The sequence below is a fragment of the Pleurodeles waltl genome, chromosome 1_2 (genome assembly GCF_031143425.1).
Source record: "Pleurodeles waltl isolate 20211129_DDA chromosome 1_2, aPleWal1.hap1.20221129, whole genome shotgun sequence".
NCBI classification, from domain to species: Eukaryota; Metazoa; Chordata; class Amphibia; order Caudata; family Salamandridae; genus Pleurodeles; species Pleurodeles waltl.
Window position 1 is genome coordinate 515,165,562 of NC_090437.1, and position 20,162 is coordinate 515,185,723.

General features: G+C 43.1%; 1 protein-coding gene across 25 annotated transcripts in view; it reads right to left on the reverse strand.

The window, feature by feature from the left end:
• The window catches only part of CAMK2D (calcium/calmodulin dependent protein kinase II delta), a 624,934-nt gene extending 605,819 nt beyond the window's left edge, over positions 1–19,115 (reverse strand). For 13 of the 25 annotated variants that reach the window (XM_069242026.1, XM_069242007.1, XM_069242012.1 and 10 more), the window contains exons 1-2: positions 18,944–19,107; positions 6,522–6,616 (exon numbers count right to left, since the gene is read on the reverse strand). In XM_069242026.1, coding sequence (XP_069098127.1) covers positions 6,522–6,616; positions 18,944–19,092 — 244 coding nt within the window. In that variant the 5' untranslated portion in view covers positions 19,093–19,107. Of the gene's footprint in view, positions 1–6,521; positions 6,617–18,448 lie in introns of all 25 variants that reach the window. The other 12 variants (XM_069242054.1, XM_069242030.1, XM_069242039.1 and 9 more) reach the window with 1 other exon arrangement.
• Between the last annotated feature and the right edge of the window lie 1,047 nt (positions 19,116–20,162).

Consider the following 20,162-nt stretch of genomic DNA (forward strand, 5'->3'; position numbering starts at 1 on the left):
TATCAATTCTCACCACTACATCAAAAACCTCCCTGAAGTCATCAGGTCTTTTAAATTCACATACTCTAATCATGCTGATGATACCCAGATAATCCTTCAACTGGATAAACCAAATGACGGCAGAGTATAAACTAGAGAAAGGATCTCACTATAAACAGAAAAAGAGAGTGAAATTTAATATAGAGACACTTGGAGATCGCATATCCCTGCACATTACCCAATTACAGTGGCCCAGAACATACCTAACACATCATCAGCAAAGAGAGAATAGGAGGTCACATCTGAAAACAAAAGATGAAGTACTACTTCTATTGTGCACACCTAGAATGCCCCAAACAGCATGAAGAAACTTTGACAACTTTCAGTATTCACATAACCTGAAGGACAACACCGTAATCACAAATAAAAAACCATCAATAATAACTTCTAATTGTACTTCTAGTCCTCGCTATGTCACTACATGCAAAAACTCACCACATGAACCAGCACTTGCATAACAAGCTGATTTCATTGAGGACTAACAATCTATATCAAGCCATGACTCCTCCTGTCCTAGTCTGCATCACTTTTCAAAGTAAGTTCTACTGAGCTCTTCTTAACACTCCGTTACACACGGTCTCAAAATATAATTGTATTCTCCACCAACACCACTGCCATCCAAATCCAATAACACTATGTAGGAGGACAACCAATATAAAAAGTATAGAATAACAGAAATTCTTTACTACATCCACCTTAATTGCAGAGACACTATTAGGAATACAGATCAATATATAACCACGGTATCTGCATCAGTAACAGAGATGAGCAAACAACTTTCCTCTAGACTACAATCAGAACGCAACTAATTGGTAGGATAAGTCAAATAAAGTTGCATTACTAACTGCAACAGTTACAACTAACACCACCAACTACTCTGGGCTCAGATGGAAGTGCTACCTCTCCAAAGTGCTTTAAAGCCTCAACAGGGGTAGTAAGCGCGATATAAGATTCTCCAATACAACACAATAGAAGACAATTAAGATCACAATGAGATACTCAGTTGCAAATTGCAGCTCTAAGGCGTTGCTGGTTCTAGTGGCAAAGCATCAATGATTTAAGTAAGGATTTCACCAGTGATATTGCCTGGATGTCTGGGGCATGTAGATTTAATTGTGCATTTTTAATGTAAAGCTCTCATCACATACAAGAGTGTCAAGCATTTTCTGTGGGTAGGTTCGACTTATTCTTTGAGAACGTCTGACTTACTCCTGAATTTCCAGATGTAAAACACACTTCTCACAGAAGGATCATTGTTCTGATGCTTCCATCTTATATGCTTAGTTCACAAAGACCTTTTACTCTGGTCCCCCTAAAGAAACCTACTGCGCGTTTTGCTTTCCACAGTTGCTCAAAGTATTTCTGCAACTGCTCTTGCCAGCAGCACATTTAATGATATGTTGCTGCATTTGCTGTTGGAAACTCACAGGAATGCACAGATATGTATATTCATCCAGATTTGATCAGTGCTACAAGATGACAAGGCCTTCTACCTTTAAAATCGTTACCTACGGTAAGAGGAAGAACAGGAGTTGGTTCTAACACAGCTGGTTAGTCACACAAAAAATAGTTAACATGCACAGCCTGTTGAGATTCCGTGTTAACCTCTGAAGGCTGGGCAAGCAAACACTGCTTTGAGGCAATACAACATGCTTTGCGAATTTTGTGTTTTGAAACATACCAGTCTGGAAGTTTATTTGACGCACCAACTACCCCAAACAGCCCCACTCCCCGTCCGCCCCCATGCCCTTAGTGAACTGCCTGTCTCTGAGGAGAAGCCAACAGCATTTAGAAGGTCAGAGTGCGCCTTAAGCATTGCCAGAAGTTTCTACAGAAAAATGTTGGGTAACTTTCCTAAAGAACTTTACATGTATTGGGAGTCCACACACAGAAAGGACTGTTTCCACCATCCTCTTTTTTTTTTTTTTAACAAACATCCGTAACTAGAGCCTAGCGCTCCCCCTTTACTCAGGAATGATGTGTGACTGATCGCTAGCCCCCACGCCCATTCGAAGCCGTGAACAATGGAGACCTAGTTGCAGGGTGAAGATTGTGGAAGGAATACTACAGTTTTCTGTACTCACTAGAAGCAGAGCCAACCATCCACTTTCAATAAGTGTTTAGCTCATTCCAGCTTGCCCTACCCCCTGCATATGAGTACAAATGGCACTGTGCAATTTTGGGGGGTAGGCTTTGTTTGTTACACGTTAAGACTCAAGTAAAACTGAAGGTATTAGTCAATCCGCACAAGAATATTTATGGTGTAGGGAAAAACTCCTTTCTTTGACCCACGGCCTGAGCTTATAACCATCTTTTCCTTTCACATGGCACACTACACCCAAATAAAACTATTAAGTGCTCATTCACTGCAAATCAATAAAAGAGAGGCTTCTCATCTTGCAGGTTAGTTGGCAGGGATGCTGTTTTATGGATAGCGCTGTTCACTTTGGTTTGGTGTGTGTTTAGGAGCATGTACCATCAGATCAGAGGGCCTTACGGGACCCTGTACTTATTTTACGCCCAACAGAACTGGTCTCCATCAGACATGACAACAGGAATCTACTCTTCATACTGTCACTGAAATTTAAAACGAAAGGCCAAGAATAGGAGACCTTATTTAACTTGCATTGATGACAATTATATCAATCAATTTTATATAGCAATTATGAATTATTTAATTTTAACGACTTTTGGTGGGAGTAGAAGGTATTTTTCCTTTTATTTCAATTTCCTTTAAAATATTATTTGGACATTCTGGACATCAGGGAGAAATAACAGTAATGATCTTGTAGGAGAAAGTCATTGCAGTGGTGTGCACTCTTGCAGCATAGACATGAGATATTCTGCACTGCCTCTTGGAGGCTTTTCAAAAAGCTAAGAAGCTTCCTATCTAATTAAAAAGTGTTTTACGCATCTAAAGGATGTGCTCCTAAAAAAATAAAAAATAAAATAATATTAATACATTTGCACTCTGGTTAAGATTGCTGAGGCAGAACTCTGCTAAAACCATTCAACACTCTTTGGAGCACTCTCAAAGAGCATCTGAAGGGTTCGATCAGAACAAGCTATTTAGGTAACCAACAGAACACGACCTCCTTGGTTTTAGATATCCCTCAACCTTTAGTCAGAGGTGCTTCCTAAAGGAAAAACACCTCAGTCTTCCATGTTGAGGAACTGCCATTCTGTTTGCCAATGTGTGGGTGTGCGCCCCACCAAACACAGGCAATTCATGCCCCTAAGCGCACATGGCGAATTCAAATTCTAGTCATGCAAATAGTGTAGGATGAATGTTCTAAGCAGTATAAAAACAAAGGACACTGGTTGTTTCATGTAAATTGATGCAGACCAGGTCTGTGTGCCATGTTTCTAAAAAATAAAAATAAAAAATAAAAATACAAGTGCACACATCAGTGCGGGCGAGAGTTTGCGCCTGAGCTGTGAACAGCACAACACTGAAAATTGAACTAGCAATTTGACACTAGCTGTCCATCTCTCGCTGCAAGAGGGAGGCCTCACTTTGAAGGGGATGCCAGGTATGCTCCAGCAGGGGGCTGCAGTGTGAGATTGGACCCACCTACAAAAGGGTTCCGGGGGAGGAAAGGGAGATAGAAGTGTCAAACTGGCTGTTTGTCAGTTCCTATGTGGCCTACACTCAGGAAACCCCCTATCAACCTGTTTACCCAGGCACGCATGTTGGCAATACTGGGCACGTGCAATGCAAAGGTGTTAAGTAATTTGCATTGGGTGAAGCCCCCATGCAAAAAAGGCACTCCTTTGAGACTCTTGGTGTGCAAAACGAGCACTTGCATGTACCTCACTGTGGTGCTACAACAGATAAGGACGCTTGGTGCAACACTGGACACTCCTGTAATCTGGAGAGTGTAATGCTTGGGTAGACATGCAGGTACATTCTTAAGAGGCTGTGGCATTCGCTGTGCACAGATATTTGACAGGGCATGGTTGTTGCGAGAGGCTGGATCAAAAGAACATGGAGCTAGATAAATACAACCCAGGAGCAGTCCGATCCAAGAGAACCACAATGAGAAACCTGTGTGAAGGCGAGAGGGTCAGTGGTTAACAACTACAGGCTAACATGATACAAGATTCAATTGCGAAAAGGAATAGCCCATACGTAACGCAGAATCCTTCTGGGGAACTCAGTAATTTCAAAGCAAATGTGTTTTATTTTAAAAAATACGAGAGGACAGGCCATTTATACGAAGTGATACCTAATTGAGCCTTACAGCATCTAAGCTTGGCTAAACCATCTGGTACTCAAGATGTTTAAGAAAACAGCACATCAAACAAGTTTTAAAAAAATGCAACTAATCAGATTGTTTGAAATTTTAATCTAGAGAAACTATATGCTGCTTATTTCGCCATATAACTTCCACCGATTTACTGAGGTCTCCGACATCCCCTGCATAGAAGTCAGCATCACAATAACTCAATCCATGCCAAAGAACACAACCTATTCTCTAACGGGAAAAAGCCATATGTGGACATTAAGTGCCTTTCGAGCTCTCGGTTGGAAGGGAAGCATCCCATTACTTTTCAAACTTAAATTCCAAAGACAGACGTTATTTATTTTTAAACCAATAAAAATATGCCCAATTTGAAAAGCCAAAAAAGTACTGCAGCACATGCCAGACCAAACTGAAAGAAATAAAGATGGAAGGAAGTAGTAACAACTGTAAACACTTGTAAAAAACTAGCCACAAACTTAATTTGGATGCTACAGCATAACAATCAAAAGCACAGTTGTAGAACTATTAAGAGAACTTAGCAAGACAAATACTGTAGCAGTCTGTCTAGTGGTCAATTGTGTTGTGCTCTACTCCAAAGTCTAGATATCGGAAACTATTCATAAAGGTGAAAAACACAGTTACCACGTGGTATTAACCCTACAAAAGCACACAAAGTCATTGGAATTATGGAACAGCTAGTCTGCTCACATGTTTCCCCCGAGGCACAAGGAGAGGGGTCGCAGGCCAGACTCAGTTTACACAAGGCGTATGTATGCCTTTCCATTAGCAAATCTTCTTAAGGTTGTGATTTCAGGGTACCATACTGTGACTAACTTTTTAAGGCCCATTCTGGATCAATGCACCCTAGGCTTCTACCATCTAGCAGCTGGCACACTGCACTACGTGGAGTGATATTTTAAAGCAGTGCCTCATAATAAGTTTTTTTACAGACTATTCTTGCACTGTTTGAGACTTGAGGAACAGTTTGCCAAATGTACCTTTTCTTAGATAACACGGAGCCTGAGTATTATGTGGCATGCTTAATAGTACTGTGCATGCATCTCTTCTTGGGGTGGGTTTATGCTTCTGTGGAGCACAGAAACTACTTACATTTGCACTATATGTAGGCTGGACTTAATTCGCTCCATTGGTTATAGGTGAAAGACAGCAATCAATTACGGTGACCAGGGCTTATTCCTTCATCGTTTCACTTTGATGAAGTGGAAAAAAGAGAAAGGCAGTAAAGGGAGGAACAGAAAGATGGAGAATGACTGAAAGAGGAAGAAAGCAGGGATGAAAAAGAACTAGCAAGAGCGAGGAGGAAGAGACTGGAAGGCTAGGCTAGTAGAAGATGGAGCCATGAAGCAGAATGAACACCAGCCAGTCTTGGCACTAGGCAACAGGTCTGAAGGATAACACATATCGAGAGGGGCCCAAAGAAAGGAGACAGGATTTTAGGTTGGCAGAGGCTGACTAGATTGGTCCAGGTCATCAGGGCGTCATATTCCCAGATGTAGATTTCCATTTCATATTCACGTTCTGGGAATAGAAATTTGAGATAAATCTGATGGACCATAAAACAAAGTGGAAAACAAGGCGACTCCATGGCATTGAGCAATATGGCCACCCTAGTTGTAAGTTGAATGTAATGGCATACTCCAGGAAAGACAACAGCACATTTTTTTTTTTTGTTACTTATTTTTTTTTTTTATATAGAAAACCAGTGCTTAATTTATGCTTGTTGTTTCCGGTGCTGAGCACCGCACTTATTTTTGAGGGCCGGGGCTTATTCTTCTGACCTCAAGCATTTGCTACCAGCAAAAGACACATATGGGAAAGCCAAAGGAAGGGGAAAGAGAAAAAGCGTCACAAAGGGAGAAAGTAGAAAGTTGCTAGAGTGAGCTGTAGGGGCAGGGAAGGGGCTGTAAATGGATTAAAGAGGCCCAAAATGGCTTCAGGATTACGCCCCCTCAGTATTACGTGTTCCCACGTTTAATTGCAGCAGCCGCGTGTTTTAAGAGGAGAGCTTTGAGCACCGGCACCTTGTTATTTACAAATTAAGCACTGTAGAAAGCCTTAAAAATCTGGTGGGGCACGATACTCATGGCATCTTTTTAGTGTATTGTACATTGTCTAGAATTGCAACCATCTAAAAGATAAAACATCCCACACAGCAAAAAAAAAACATGCTTTGACAACACAGAACGTTGATGCCATCCTGTGAATAATTCTCACCTCTCGTAGACAGCTTTTTAGTGTTGATTATTTTGGCAGCGTACTCTTGTCCTGATGTGATTTTCATACATCGCCTCACCACAGAGAAAGCCCCCCTGCAAACACACCAGAAAAGAAATAAATTAGAGAAGTTGCACAGTCCTGCCAAAATGTGCTTTTTTCGATTTTGTTGACAGAAACTGGTTTCAGATTGGCGGGAAATAGGAGACCTAAACAAGAACTAATGTTCCAAAACAAAAATCTAAACCAAGGCCGTTAGGGCTACAGTCTTCATGTCTGTACAGAACACATATTGAACACAGTCCACAAGACAAAACAGTAGGAGTAGGAGCCGAATCAGAGCGCTCACTTTCTGCTCCAGCAACAAATGCAATTTGGTAATGAGCCCCTCAGATGTTCTGTGAAAACATATCCGCAGCAAGATGAAACATCGATTGGTCCTTCACCTCAAATCTATAGCGCTGATGCACAAGGTTGCGCTTTAATGAGGAGAGAAGCATGTGATTCGTCTAGGAATTCATTACATTTATAAAGCACACTTGTCCAAGTGCTGTATAAATGAGTGTGAAATGCAGTGCTTCAAGAGGAAGAGATGGGGCTGTACAGCCGGCTACGGAGTAGGAAGGATTGGACTATAAATGGGCACTAGCAAAGAAATTATGTCTCCCCTTTGGGACCTGATGCTGTACACCATGGATACACACAAACATTTTCCCAGTGGCCAAAAAGTTTGGTCTATGGTGCGGCCAAAGGCTGTATTGATGCTAGCACGGTTGTGGTCTGGTAACAGGTGGATGTAAAGAAGACATAGGTCGAGCGAAGCATGTACATAGTATGAACTGTGTGTTGTGTCGTTATTTTGGGGGTTTCATTCCATACTGCCCTCAAAGTTATGCCCCTAGTCTCTATAAGAGGCACAGATTTGGCAATACTGTGCTACACCATATCGGAATCACTGTACCTCTACCTCACTCTGCAGTAAGCCTTCTCTGCATACTATCACTACCTTTAGCGAGTCAAGTTAGACAAGCATTTTCAATGCAACGGGTCTCGCATTTGCTCAAGTTAAAGCTATTAGCGTTGTAAAGAAAAAAAAAATGCAGCGCGATCGCACGAAGTAAAATGCAGCGCGATCACCCTACGTGGAAAATAAACAGATAAAGTAGTCCAGACACCATGCTGAAAACATCGAGCCTCGTATGTTTTTAGTAGTTTACCGGTGCTGTGTAGGTGGGCTAAACACCGGAAACGGAATGACGTATGCATGTCTTTCACAAATGAAAGCAAGCGGATTTTAAAAGGCAAGCCCACAAACCAATGAAAGTGACTGACGTGACATGGGCGTGGTTGGAAGCCCAAAAAGAGTTTACAGAATGGGACGGAGCGATTTGCGCTCGCCCATAAAAAGGAAGTAACTTAATTATTGAACTGGAAGGAAACAGAATCTTAGACCTCACAATCTCCATATTCCTTTGGTCTATCACCTGTAAACATTAGGAATGCTAAGAAACAGGCTTAATTAAGGTAGCAAGTGCTGTAAAAACTTGTTGACAAGGATCCCCTGCTTTGTCACGATACTAAGTGCTGGAGCTAAAAGAACATTTTTTGTTTATAATGAACAAATTACGTTTGAACTCTCTCTGAATGCACAGAAAATTTGACAAGATAAAAAGCCATGCCATTCAATCTCTGAACTCCAGCATGATTATTTCAGGTGTTGCTGCCCTTACCACTTCACACCGTACATTCTTTCTTCTAGTGCCTATGGCATGAAACTCAGGATGAGCATTTTACCATTAGGCTATAGATAAAGAGCACTGACCAAAACAAACAAGCTCCTAGACAGAACACTGTTGCTTTCACGCACATCTGACTGATGAACTTGTGCCAGAAAAAAGTAGAATCAGTCATGCAGAGAGATAGGAGGCAGGAAATCCTGTCACAGAAATACAGCCATTTACTGGATCAGCTGCTTCGTGAATTTGTGTACAAGGGAGACACCGGAAAATGCAAGCACTCTCACGGAATGTCTCGCTTAAAAATAAAAAAAAAGTTCCTAGGAAGCGAGCACTCGTGGAAGAATACCAGGAGCCATTCAAAGGGGTGATGAGCAGACTGTACTCCACGGGAGGGCCAAAGGTGTGCTGGGCAGCCTACTATCAATAAATCCAATAACTAGAAAGCAAGCAAATGTGAGTTATAAAACACACAGCCAATACTAAGCATGGATGGAATGCATTTGGAGGGAAGCTTGCAGCATGTCTCCAATAGGTCTTTGAAAGCAGATAGCTATGCCTTCTGGTAGGTTTCAAACTAAGAAAAAAAGGGGTTCAGTTTACTGGGGAGTTTGGAGAACCTCTGAAAAATAATCTATGGATGAATGGCCTTCAAAGTATCTCTGTCCATACCTACTTATACACCGTACGACAGCCATTTCTCCTTTCAACTTGCAGTGGACTCCCAGAGGTTAGTTTGTCAAACATATACTAAATATGCAGCTGCACACTGTACAAGATGCTATTTATTACCACTGGTGAGTGTGCGGAGGCGCTATAACTCACCAGAGGTGATGCCGCCAGTGGGTCATTAGGCCCATGCCATCCTTCAACAACAGTAACATTCTCCGGGCATCTGTATACATGGGATTTATCGTGTATATTTCTTTTTAAAAAACATACTTATCCAAAACTAGGATGAGAGTGACTAAGTTTGTGCAGTTTAGTAAAATCACTTTGAAAAGATCTGGTGACTATTGTAAGGGTCCTTATATTTGGGACTCATCAAGTATGACATTCACCCTGACTAGGGTACCTTGGTACTGAAAGCCCAAAACTAAATCAAACATTACTGATAGAAAACATCACAAGGCCGAACAGAACTATTAGATAAAACCAGGAAGTAGGAAATATCCAAGCCTTCTGTTGGTTTTTAAAATGTCCGCGAGTCCTATTCCTGGCGCAGATGCAGTGGTAAAGAATTTCATTAAGATGCAGTCTGAAAAAAGAAGAAAATCGCTTTACTGTGCTTATATCTGTATGTGTATTTTAAAAAGGTTTAGTTTGATTAAAAGCGTGTTACTGGCACATGTTTATTTTCGCTGGCATGGTGCAGATGAAGCTGAAACCCGAATGCTGGCTTGAAATGGAAATATAAAAGTGTAGCTACTCCGTATCCACCGGACTACCTCCTTGCTACAGAGAAGTGCCGGCACTCCTTTGAAAAGTACCCCGCATCCCTGCTAAGAAGCGCAGCTACTCACACTTTCAGTTCAAAAAGGGGTATTCAAATTGGGTGGGGGGGGGCAGGCTGTGGCCAAAAGCAGCATTATGTTAATAAAAAGGCTTTTCTTTTTTTAGGTTAAAAAAACGGCCAGCAGTGAACTGTTCTGTAATGGGCCATCACTAACCTATTTGGTCATTTACATCCAAGCTGGGATTATGTGTCAAAAGGGAATGGACTTCAACTACTTTTCAAAACCCCCACCTCTACTTCTAATAATCACACTGTGGATACTTTTACGTGTTAACAGAGCCTACCTGACCGGAACAGTATGTTTGGCATTATGTATTTAACTGCATGTTTAAAACAGTAACAGAACTTAACTGCAATGTTTAAAAAAAAGTGTAGACATATTTAAACACTGCCAATTTAATAGAACAATTGTGAGAAAAATCGGAGGCGTGAGGAGGGCAATGATGTTTTTTTCCCCAACTGGGGGGGGGCGACATAAAAGAGTCTGAAGACCACTGAATTAAAAGAAATGCAGGTACTGGGTACCTGCCCACTAAAAGCACTAGAGATTGCCGAATACCAGCTATGCCTAGTTTTAATTCCGTCTCATGCCTCTTAATTCCACCAGCTTGCATCTTCTGCCTCTAAATAAGCTGTGCTTTTTCTTTTCTGTCCCTGCTTATCTCCCGATCGCTTTATCCCCTTCTTCCTCCTTTCCCACTTTCTGACAATCTCTTGCTCGTTGTCAGGCAGATGATGAAACTAAGTCCCCTGGTGCGCACGAGCTGAAAACGCCGTCACAGGTTAAGCACTGTACCGGTTCCCCTTCTGTATCCAACCATTCGTGCAAAATCTAACACAGATAAGTGAAGAAAAGGAGGTAAAACATTCCGCAGACCCCGCATCAGGATATTGATGGGTTCCGTGTGCTTAGACTTGAATCTACCACACATAATTATATTCCACGCTTAACCATCCTCGTAGCGTTGTGTTTGCCTGAAACACTCTGTGTGTGCACGAAGACTCTCTTGAACGCCATGCGCAAGAAGAGAGTTCCATGACAGGAGAGGCCCTTCTAAGAGCACTGCCTGTCAGCCTGGTGTACATTCAGGTGATTATAGAATGGTGACGGCCCAAAGGGGGAGGGGGCGGATTGAAATAGCAGCAATATGAAATGTGTTATTTGGAGAGGTGATGAGGGCTTTAAATGGTCCAGTCCTCGCTGGTACCTAGTACAGGCACTTTTTAATTTTCTCCCCTGGAGTACAGGAACTTCTCCTTGGACAAGGAGAGTACCGGTACTCATAGGAGGCCAGGCCTTGGCACAGGGGGTGCTCCTCTCATTATGTAGTACCTCGGCAGCACTTTTCATACGTCCCGACCTGATTCACGGTGCAGCCCTGGGCTGAGCTTGCACAAGAGTGCCAGAACAGCAGATCTTTTCACCAGGACACACCTATCTTGCCCTGCCACTCTGTGAGTGGTCAGAGCAGGGGTGTGGCGGCAGGGTGCTTGGTTTCCCCTTTGAACTTGCACAGTGGGGCTTAAGAGGTGACTGTAAAACCTAATGGACTGGGGTGTGGGAGGTATTCTTCAAGCCAATACAGCTTTTTAGCATGCCCTTAAAGGACTGAAAATCTTAGCTCACCAACAATTTAAATTGAACATTTTTACTTTAATTTAAATCCCTGCCCTCTTCATCAATTTTATGATTAACCTGAAAGAAAAAAAAAAATAAAAAAATAAAAAAAAAAAATAAAGAAGAAGAAGAAGAAGAAGACCTTAAGAGCAACATTTTTTTTTGTTTACTTTTTACAGAGTGGTTTGGTGCATTTAAACCACTTGTTCCCTATGGGAAACCAGGCATATCCCAAATGTGACAGGAGGCTCCATGGAATGGATGACACCTTCAGACAGTTCTGGATTTAAGCTGGCAGTGCATTTGCAGATTGGGACTTGTAGTTTCCTTTCTGATTATAAAGGCTCTGATGGCAAAAATTAGAGACTGCTTGAACATACATGTCACATAACATGGAGCCACTTGGGAGCTACCACACACATCATCATATAACCACATGGCAATGACCATAGTTCTGGCTTTCTTTTTATAGTGAATAAGAAATCCTTACAGGGCACTGTTTCTGGCATAAGCTCTATTCGTTCATCTAGGCTGGCAGGGAATCCCATCTTTTGCCATCTGTTTAGATAACAGGTAAGATCCTTCCCGGCAGAGTACGCACCCTCCACACCTTCTGACGCCAGAAGTGGAAATATTATGCAGGAGGTGTTTAATGCACTTGCTGGAAAGATCCGAGTCCATTCTAATCAAAGGTTCAACTCACCATAAAATTGCATTGAGAGTTAATGTGCTTGTTGGAAAGCACAGCATATAACAGATTTGTTTTTACGTAGATAGCTTAGTTGATTATAGTTTTTTTTTTTATTATATATTTTTTTTTTTTTACAGAGAGCACTGTATTACGTGCATGGCACAACTTGAATTAATTGACATATTATAGCTTAGTGAGTTATGAGCATGCGTCTTGGGGCAGCATACATTAGAAACCTTACTGTTTTCCCTCAATCTTTTGTTTTTTGAAGGTTGCTTTGCATTCAAAGCTTGGAAAGGTCAAAAACCCAGCTCTGCCATTTCCCTGCCCTTTTGCCCACCCCACACTCCACCCCCGCTCTCCAAATCCATCCTCCTTTGATGAGTACCTGCGATTATTTTTTCTCCATTTAAAGCACTGGAGGTGGTAGTACATGGTGCACACCGAAATATCCTGCCCAGCCAGCACCCCCCAGCTCTTGGGACACTCTTGACTCCCAGGAAGAGAAGCAGGAGCCGTCCATGGCGCCAGCAGAGGCTGTAAGCAAAAGGCAGCTCAGCAAGCATGTGTGACCCATCACGGGCAATCTTGTCTGAGTGCGCACAGGCCAGGAGAGGAGGCGGCGGCCTCTCCTCAGCAGCCGTCCATGCCCCCAGGGAAGGATGGCTCTCTAAGCATCTAATGGAGGACGTGCTGCTGTACCCAGCAATTGAAGCAGGGTTATGCGACATGCTGAGAATATCTTTAATTATCCCGTCTTAACATGCATACATCACTAAAAAAAAAAAATAGCATGCTCCCTTCCCACGGTGCTTTTCCCCCTCCATCGTGCTATTTCAAACTAAAAGCATATTTTGGAAAGTAGGGAATGTTTTATCAATATATATCATACTTTCATCGAGCCGCGAGCATAAACCTATTCCCCCAGATAAAAGAAAAGTGAATGCTTGTAGGACGGAGACCCTTGGGCTCGCTTACATTTAACGATGTGCAATTATGTTTCTTATTTATGGGACAATGGTGGTTGTCTGCTGATAAAACAACAGGCATGCGTTGATGCTCTCAAGTGAAACCTACTGAATCATGGTGGCTGTTTATATCTAAAGAGAGAGCGAGAGAAAGAGATAGAGAATGTGTGTGTGTGTGTGTGTACATATCTCTCTTGGAGAGGGGAGGAGAGAAGGGGGGGGGGGTATATCACTGTCTAAAGTCGGTGAACCAAGTTTCATTCATGGAGCCCACGACTAGGCAGCCAAAGGAGGATGGAAAGGAAATACCCACCCCCACCTCGGGGATAAGGTGGAGGAGGGCATATAGTGACGTCCTCTCTACGCTTGACGGGTATTCAGAAACATTACAAGATCTCGGGCAGAAAACAAGTCATTATGAGAGAAACAGGCTTCAGAAAACACAAGTAAGAGACAAATGGCAGCCAGATGTCCCCAGAAGAAGCAAGAAAGGGGTATCAGGTATCATAGTAAAGATGTCAGAAGATTTAACAATGTGTATGGGATGGTGGTGGTAAGATTCTATAAGATGGGGGTGGGGGGGGTGCAGAATACCATCTGAAACAATTAGGCCACACACATTACACAGCAAACGTCAGCTGGTAACCTTTAATATGATGCTAGGTGTATGCAGGAAGTAAAGAGTTAACTATGGAGCCCAGTTAATAGGCTTAGCATTTCGCCTGTAGTATGAAGAAAAAGCCCTACATACTTAAATTAAGGTCAAACAGGGAGGAAATAAACAGTATCTGTCCTCGAATAGTTTGATTTCTTCATCCGTGCAAATTCATATTGCACTACAGGCACTTCTCAAAACTGATAAATAAAGAAAAAATACAAAGGTTTTACTTCTCCTTTGAAGGTCTTATGTCTTGAATCACACAACATACCCTAACAGTGAAACACGTACCTAGTATATACACAATGTTCAACATTGTTCTGCAGAGTCTTTTCAAAGTATAAGAAAATGGCTCACGTTATTGACACAATAACCCAAAACTGAGAAGAAAACCAAATTAAAACACAAACGGGATACCCACAACGAATCCACTAGAAGCATGCAGCCGAGTGAAACATTTTATTTAGGGAGCTTCGGGGAGGGTGGGGGGTGTTACCCCCCCTCCTGCCCCAATAAATATATTTTCTGGTAAATGGTTGGGTAAAAGTGCTTTCATTCGGGTATAGGGAAGTGTTGGATTTCACCAGGAATTTTTACACACACAAACACACACACTTCTCCCTCTCTCTGTTTTTAAAGTCTTAAAAACTGTTGGTTATTTTACCGAATATTGTGTTTTCTCCTATTTGGTACCCCTATCAATTGGCATTCCTTCCCACTGCCCCTGAAGTCCCTCTCATGCCCTGAATGTTGTATATTGTGTTTCAACCTTTTATGCTAGAGAGATTATATGAAAATCTGAAGGTCACCACCCCCCTCCCAATCTTCCCGGCCAAGCTACGTCCCTGATTGTATGCTTCACACAAGCGGTTTTACACTTGGAATTAGAACAAAATGGTGTTCCTGTGCTTCCAAACAAGCCTAAAGGATTATTTATCGGTGAATTCAATTATGAAAGGATGTGTTGAAAATAAACATTTTTAAATGCCTTCGTATTTTATAAAGCCTTGGGATGCCTTTTATATTAATGTGTATTACAATGTCAAAATAATAATGTCCCAGAATGTGCTGCTTTTTTTCTCACCCAGTATTTTATAATTTAGTCAACCCAGCCACTCTGGGTAAGTCCTTCTAAGGGGGGTAACTGCTGGGAAGGCAGAATTGCTCACCGGATCTCCCACAAATAGGAGGAAATACCCTGGAAAGGGAGGAAGCGTGATTTTCCTCCTTCTCCTACCATAACACGGGTAATAATGAGCAAGAAACACGGAATTCGCCATTGACAATGCTCTAGGGCGCAAGACCAAGAGGTCCTCCAGGAGCAGAACATGGAGGCAAGGATTCCCAGTATAGGAGTAAGGAGCGCCTAATTTCACACAGGTGACAGGAATGGGCAAGCTTCCCCTGCATCAGGGACTACTGTCCACAACGCACCCCACAAACTGGTATGTGGTAGGAGAGGTCAGCTCGTAACCTAAAGAGATAATGCCCCAAGTGCATTTGCAAAGTGTGTTATACTTGAATACATTGATACTCAGAAACAGATGTTTATTTAACGGACTAAAGGCCTGGTAACAAGTTAGGGTGCTATTTATCGCATCTGTTAAATAATACCACAAAGTTTTTTATTTATCAGATGTGATTAATAGCACCTATTATGAGTTTCTGGGGAATAACACGAGGATTTTGGAGTTTAATGACCAAATCTGCATTATACAGTAATTACTGTATGGTTTTCCCTGCACTCTGAAACCGAAATGTATTGAAGATTGAGGTATTTAACTCATCCAATACTTATCAGATTGGTAAAAAAACAATGAGCTCATAATGCCGGCCCATATGTAAACAGGTGGTTACATATGGGTCGGAAAAAAAAACGACTGACTTGTAAGCAGGCCGGTAGTGGTACTCACTCCCCTCACCTCAAGGAGAGATAAAAGGCTGATTGAACCTACTCAGATTCAACCTTTGACCATGGGACCAAAAACAGATATCTGCAATGGACACATTAAGGACAGACAAGTTAGCATGAGTGAGCAGAATCGCCACAAAAAGTCCGACGCCAAGCTCTACAGGAGGTTGTGGCATGGGAAAGGGTGCCAGACCACTCCCACGGATGGGAAAGCGGAAGGCATAATTCCACCAGGGAGGAAGCTAGTGGCAAGCCCCCTCGATGTGGAGTGGTGTGAGGTCTGCATAGGGGAATTGTGGGCTGAACAGGCAATGTCATGAATCTGTGGTGGATGGGTGTCACAACTGTAACAGGGAAAAAAGGGAGGTAAAGGAGTGACAGATATGCTACTTGAGGGAGGAGAGGATATTGGGTCCTTCTAGGTTAAGAAAGGGTTGAAGGAGTGAAAGGTATGCCCTGGGTGGGGGGGATTAAGTGTGGCAGGAATATTGACATAACTTCTTTTGAGAAGGGGATATGGGTTGCAGAGCTTTCCCTAACCCCAACCACAAGGGCAGGGACTAAGGCCTCCCTGGATGAAAAAAGAGGTGTCAGGTAACCCCCTGGGATTGCCCTCGTGTCCAACACCTGTCAAGAGGGGATTGTTGCGATAGATTTACAGCCCTGGGATAGGTGGTAGACCACACACTGGAACAGAAGATTATATCAGCTCCCTCTAGAAATAATTGGTACCTCAGCTCCACAAAGACATAAATCAAGGGGAGCTAAACTATTCTTTTAGGGGTGACAGAGTTATCTATCTAATAGTGGTAGAGGTACCCAGGCAGGGGTGATAGAGCTACTGGGGGAAGGTGATCAAGCCAAAGGTGCAGCCAACACAACTAATGATGAAGCCAATGTATAACTACAGTTAGTACAGGAGCAGAGCTAACCTAAGTAGGGGTGGTACCGTTACCAAGGGTGGAGTGGTAAATCTACAGGGTGTGGGGTTGGAGAGGTGTGTGAGCTAATTTGGGTAGGAATGCTAGAGTTAACCGGGTAGGGGGGGGTCACAGAGATAACTAAGTTAGAGTCGGAGTACAACCTGGGAAGGCATTGTAATGCTAAATGGCTAGTGGTTGAAGAGATTGCCCAGTTAGGAGTGGTAATACTAACCTGGGAAGGGCTAGTAGAGCTACCTTGGTAGGGTGATTGTACATCAACCACTTGCAGGGGAGGTAGAGCTACTTTAGGTAGAAGTGATAGAGCTAACCCTGACAAGCGTTCTAGCTCTACTCAGGCACAGGTCACACAACTAATCCATGTAGGAATACATGTAACCTGTGTAGTGGTGGAGGAACCACTACGAAGGCCCTGGTAGAGCTAACTTGGTCGAGGAGGCAGAACTAATTGGGACAGGAGTGGTGCAGTTGCCTGTGTAGCTGTGATAGAGGTATCATGAATAGAGAACCAATTAGCAGTGGTAGAGCTAACCCAGACAGGGACAGTAAAGTTAATCCAGACAGGGGAGGTAGCGCTAAATAAAATAGGTTTGAACCGCTGTTAATATTTACAGGTTCATGCATGTGGTAGGCCTAACCCAGTACAGGCCACAGATGTAGTCCAGTTGGAGGTTGTAGAACCAGCCAGGTAGACGTGGCAGGACTAGATGGGTAAAGGTTCAAAAGATGACACAGGAAAGGATATACAAAACTGGAAAAGTTTAGTCAGGGACACTGAAATTATGCAATTGTGCGACCGCAGCGACTGTTTTGCATAATTATAGATTTGCTGCATTTGTCACTTAATCCATCATCTGCTGCATAAACTGCAGATTTTTTTACCAACAAAATTGTGTTTCTAGCTCAAACTGTTTAAAAGCTACTCTAAATGCAGCGACACGTGCTACTGCGCAGTGGAAGGTCCTTTGCAAAGCTGGACTGATCATCTTTCTGTTGCTTCTTGCTATATTTGGGTGTTAAAACGGGACTACTGAGGTGCAGCCAATGCCCAGACAATGTTACCAAGTTTAAAAATAGCAAAATAATGAAGCAGTACTATTACAAAATATGCTGCATAATTTGCATTTTCTTGCTGTATAATTTATTCAACCCTGCCGCATAATTCTAGTGGTCTTGGGTATAGTATAGCTACTGGTTGCACAGCCACCATGGGAGTGGTGGTATTGCTATCCTGGTATAGGGGGCAGATTTAACCTAGGTAGAGTCGGTCTAGCTACCTAGGTCTACGTAACATAGCTAACCTAGTTACGGATGGTACAGCAAACATCCATATGGGAGATAGAATTAGCGGGGTCGGCAGGGTAGAGGAATTATGAGTTGATGCTAGCTCGGGTGGGAGAGCAGCTACCTATGTAGCATTGTCAGACACCTAGTTTGAGGTGGTAAAATTAACCTGGGTAAGGGTGACAGAGGTAATTCTGATTGGGTTGCATAACTGCCACGTTTTCCGTGTCATTCGTGTCTAGCTACTCCAGGCCCATGTTTTTCCTTTGCATGCTGGGAACTGTGATTCCGGGTTTATAATGGGATAAGCAAAACTGCAAGTCCCAGAATGCAAAGACTGTAAAAAAAAAATACAAAAATCTCACAACATGGACCTCAAAATCTTAGGAGGGGGCTAGTGCTGACAGGAGTGATAGAACTACCTGGGTATCCGTAGGAGAGCTATCCTGCTGGTAGGCGGCAGGGTTTAACCAGGCTTCAGAATGGACGGCGAGGGGGTTGCCCGGGTGGGGTTGGTAGTGCAAACTCGGGCAAGGGTGGTAACGCTAACGCGGCCAAGGGTGGTAAAGTCCCCCTTGAACCAGATCTCAGCAGTTTCCTTACTTTCCAAGTTCCTCGAAGAGCTGGTACTCGTCTGTGAAGCGGGTACAGGTAGTGGTGGACGCCATGCCGACTCCTCCGGGCTGGTGATGCCGCCTGGGGCGAGGCAGGGTGTGAGCTGTACCAGGTGCGGAGCTAAACAGGAAACGGCGCGGGAGAGCAGGCTCCCTCCTCTCTCAGCAGCACCCCTGCAACACGGCTCCTTCCTGCTGCTGATTTCACTCCCCCTCCGCCTGCTTTGCTATTCCCGGCACGCGGTTTCTTCTGGCGTTACCTCAATTTCCACCGCGCAATAAATGATATTAAAGTAAAGGCAGTCAGTCTCCAGGGACTCAGGCGACCCGAGACAACGACAAAAACAAGCGAAAGAGACGCAAAAACGAGCAATCCTCCAAAGATGAGCTAGCCCCTAATTCGCTAGAATCTCTCCGCCCTCTTTGGAAGATGAATTCGATTTTAGGATAGGTTTCTCCGGAAACGCAGCGTCTGAAACCTCACCACCTCCGAGACTTGCACCTCCTCCCGCAGCCTAGGAAGAGCTGCTGCGAGTTGTGTTTTTCAGGGCTGGACGAGCTTCCACCTCCGCCTCCTCCCCGTGTGAGAGCATTAAACATATGACTGTGAAAGGCTGCAGGGAGGAACCTCATTTCTCTGTTCCACGCCCCCCTCTAGCGGTTGCATACATGCAGTGCAGAAGACATAGAAGAAAGGTAGGCATGGGCATGCTCAAGTAAGTGCAGGAGTCCTGATAAACTTGAGAAAGATTTTATTTTTTATTTATTTTACAAAGATTATAGCTGTGCTTGACCGACCTTCAAACTAACTCCAGCCCCTGCAAACAGCAGAGGGCAACTCAACCATCCCTGAACCATAACATCTTTTAGGATGATGATATAGCTAATCCAGTTCTGTTGATTTTAGCGTAGCTGTCTTTGCTCATCACAAATCCGATGACCAACAACATTAAAACTTGAAGTCCCATCAACCAACATCAATGTCCGCTTTTCTCCTTGGTCCACTTCTTGAAGAAAGGAAACAAACAAGCACAACCGGTGCAGCCTTGAACCAGGAGCTCCCTAATGTCACTTACTCCTGACAGTATTCATCTGTGACCTCTAAGTCTGTTTTTCATCTGAAAGAAAAATAATTTAGTAACAACCAATTCTAAAGATCCATGCATCAAATACAGGGTGGGAAAAGCAAAAATATCATAACATCATATCATAGTAACAAGTTATGTAGATTGCCCTTGCTATGGGCGGGATAATCCTCACCTCCGTGTCCTTAATAGAATTGAAAATTCTTGACGCAAATGGTTGAACATTTTTGATTCAGGACCAGAGGCCCCGGATGTTGCTAGTTTAAAGCTGAGCGATAACACCAGATGCAACATCCACAATAGGTTTGTGATAAAACAACTTGAAAGTAGAGTTTGACAACAAATCTGCCGCTATCATAATGTCTTCCAACCTGGACCCTGAAGTAAAAGCTTTTATAGCCGTAGCTCCCGTTACAGAGTGAGCCTCAAATGTGGAAATATTAACCCCTGCCTCTTGCAACAGCCACCTGATCCATCTTGCCAAAGTTGCTGATGAGACGAGACCAAACGGTTTTCTGGGCCAAAAACAACAACTGACCAGAATGATCCCTGCGTAATTCACAGGAAACATCTTTGTACACCTTTATGCATTGCACCATACATAACTTAGCATCATGT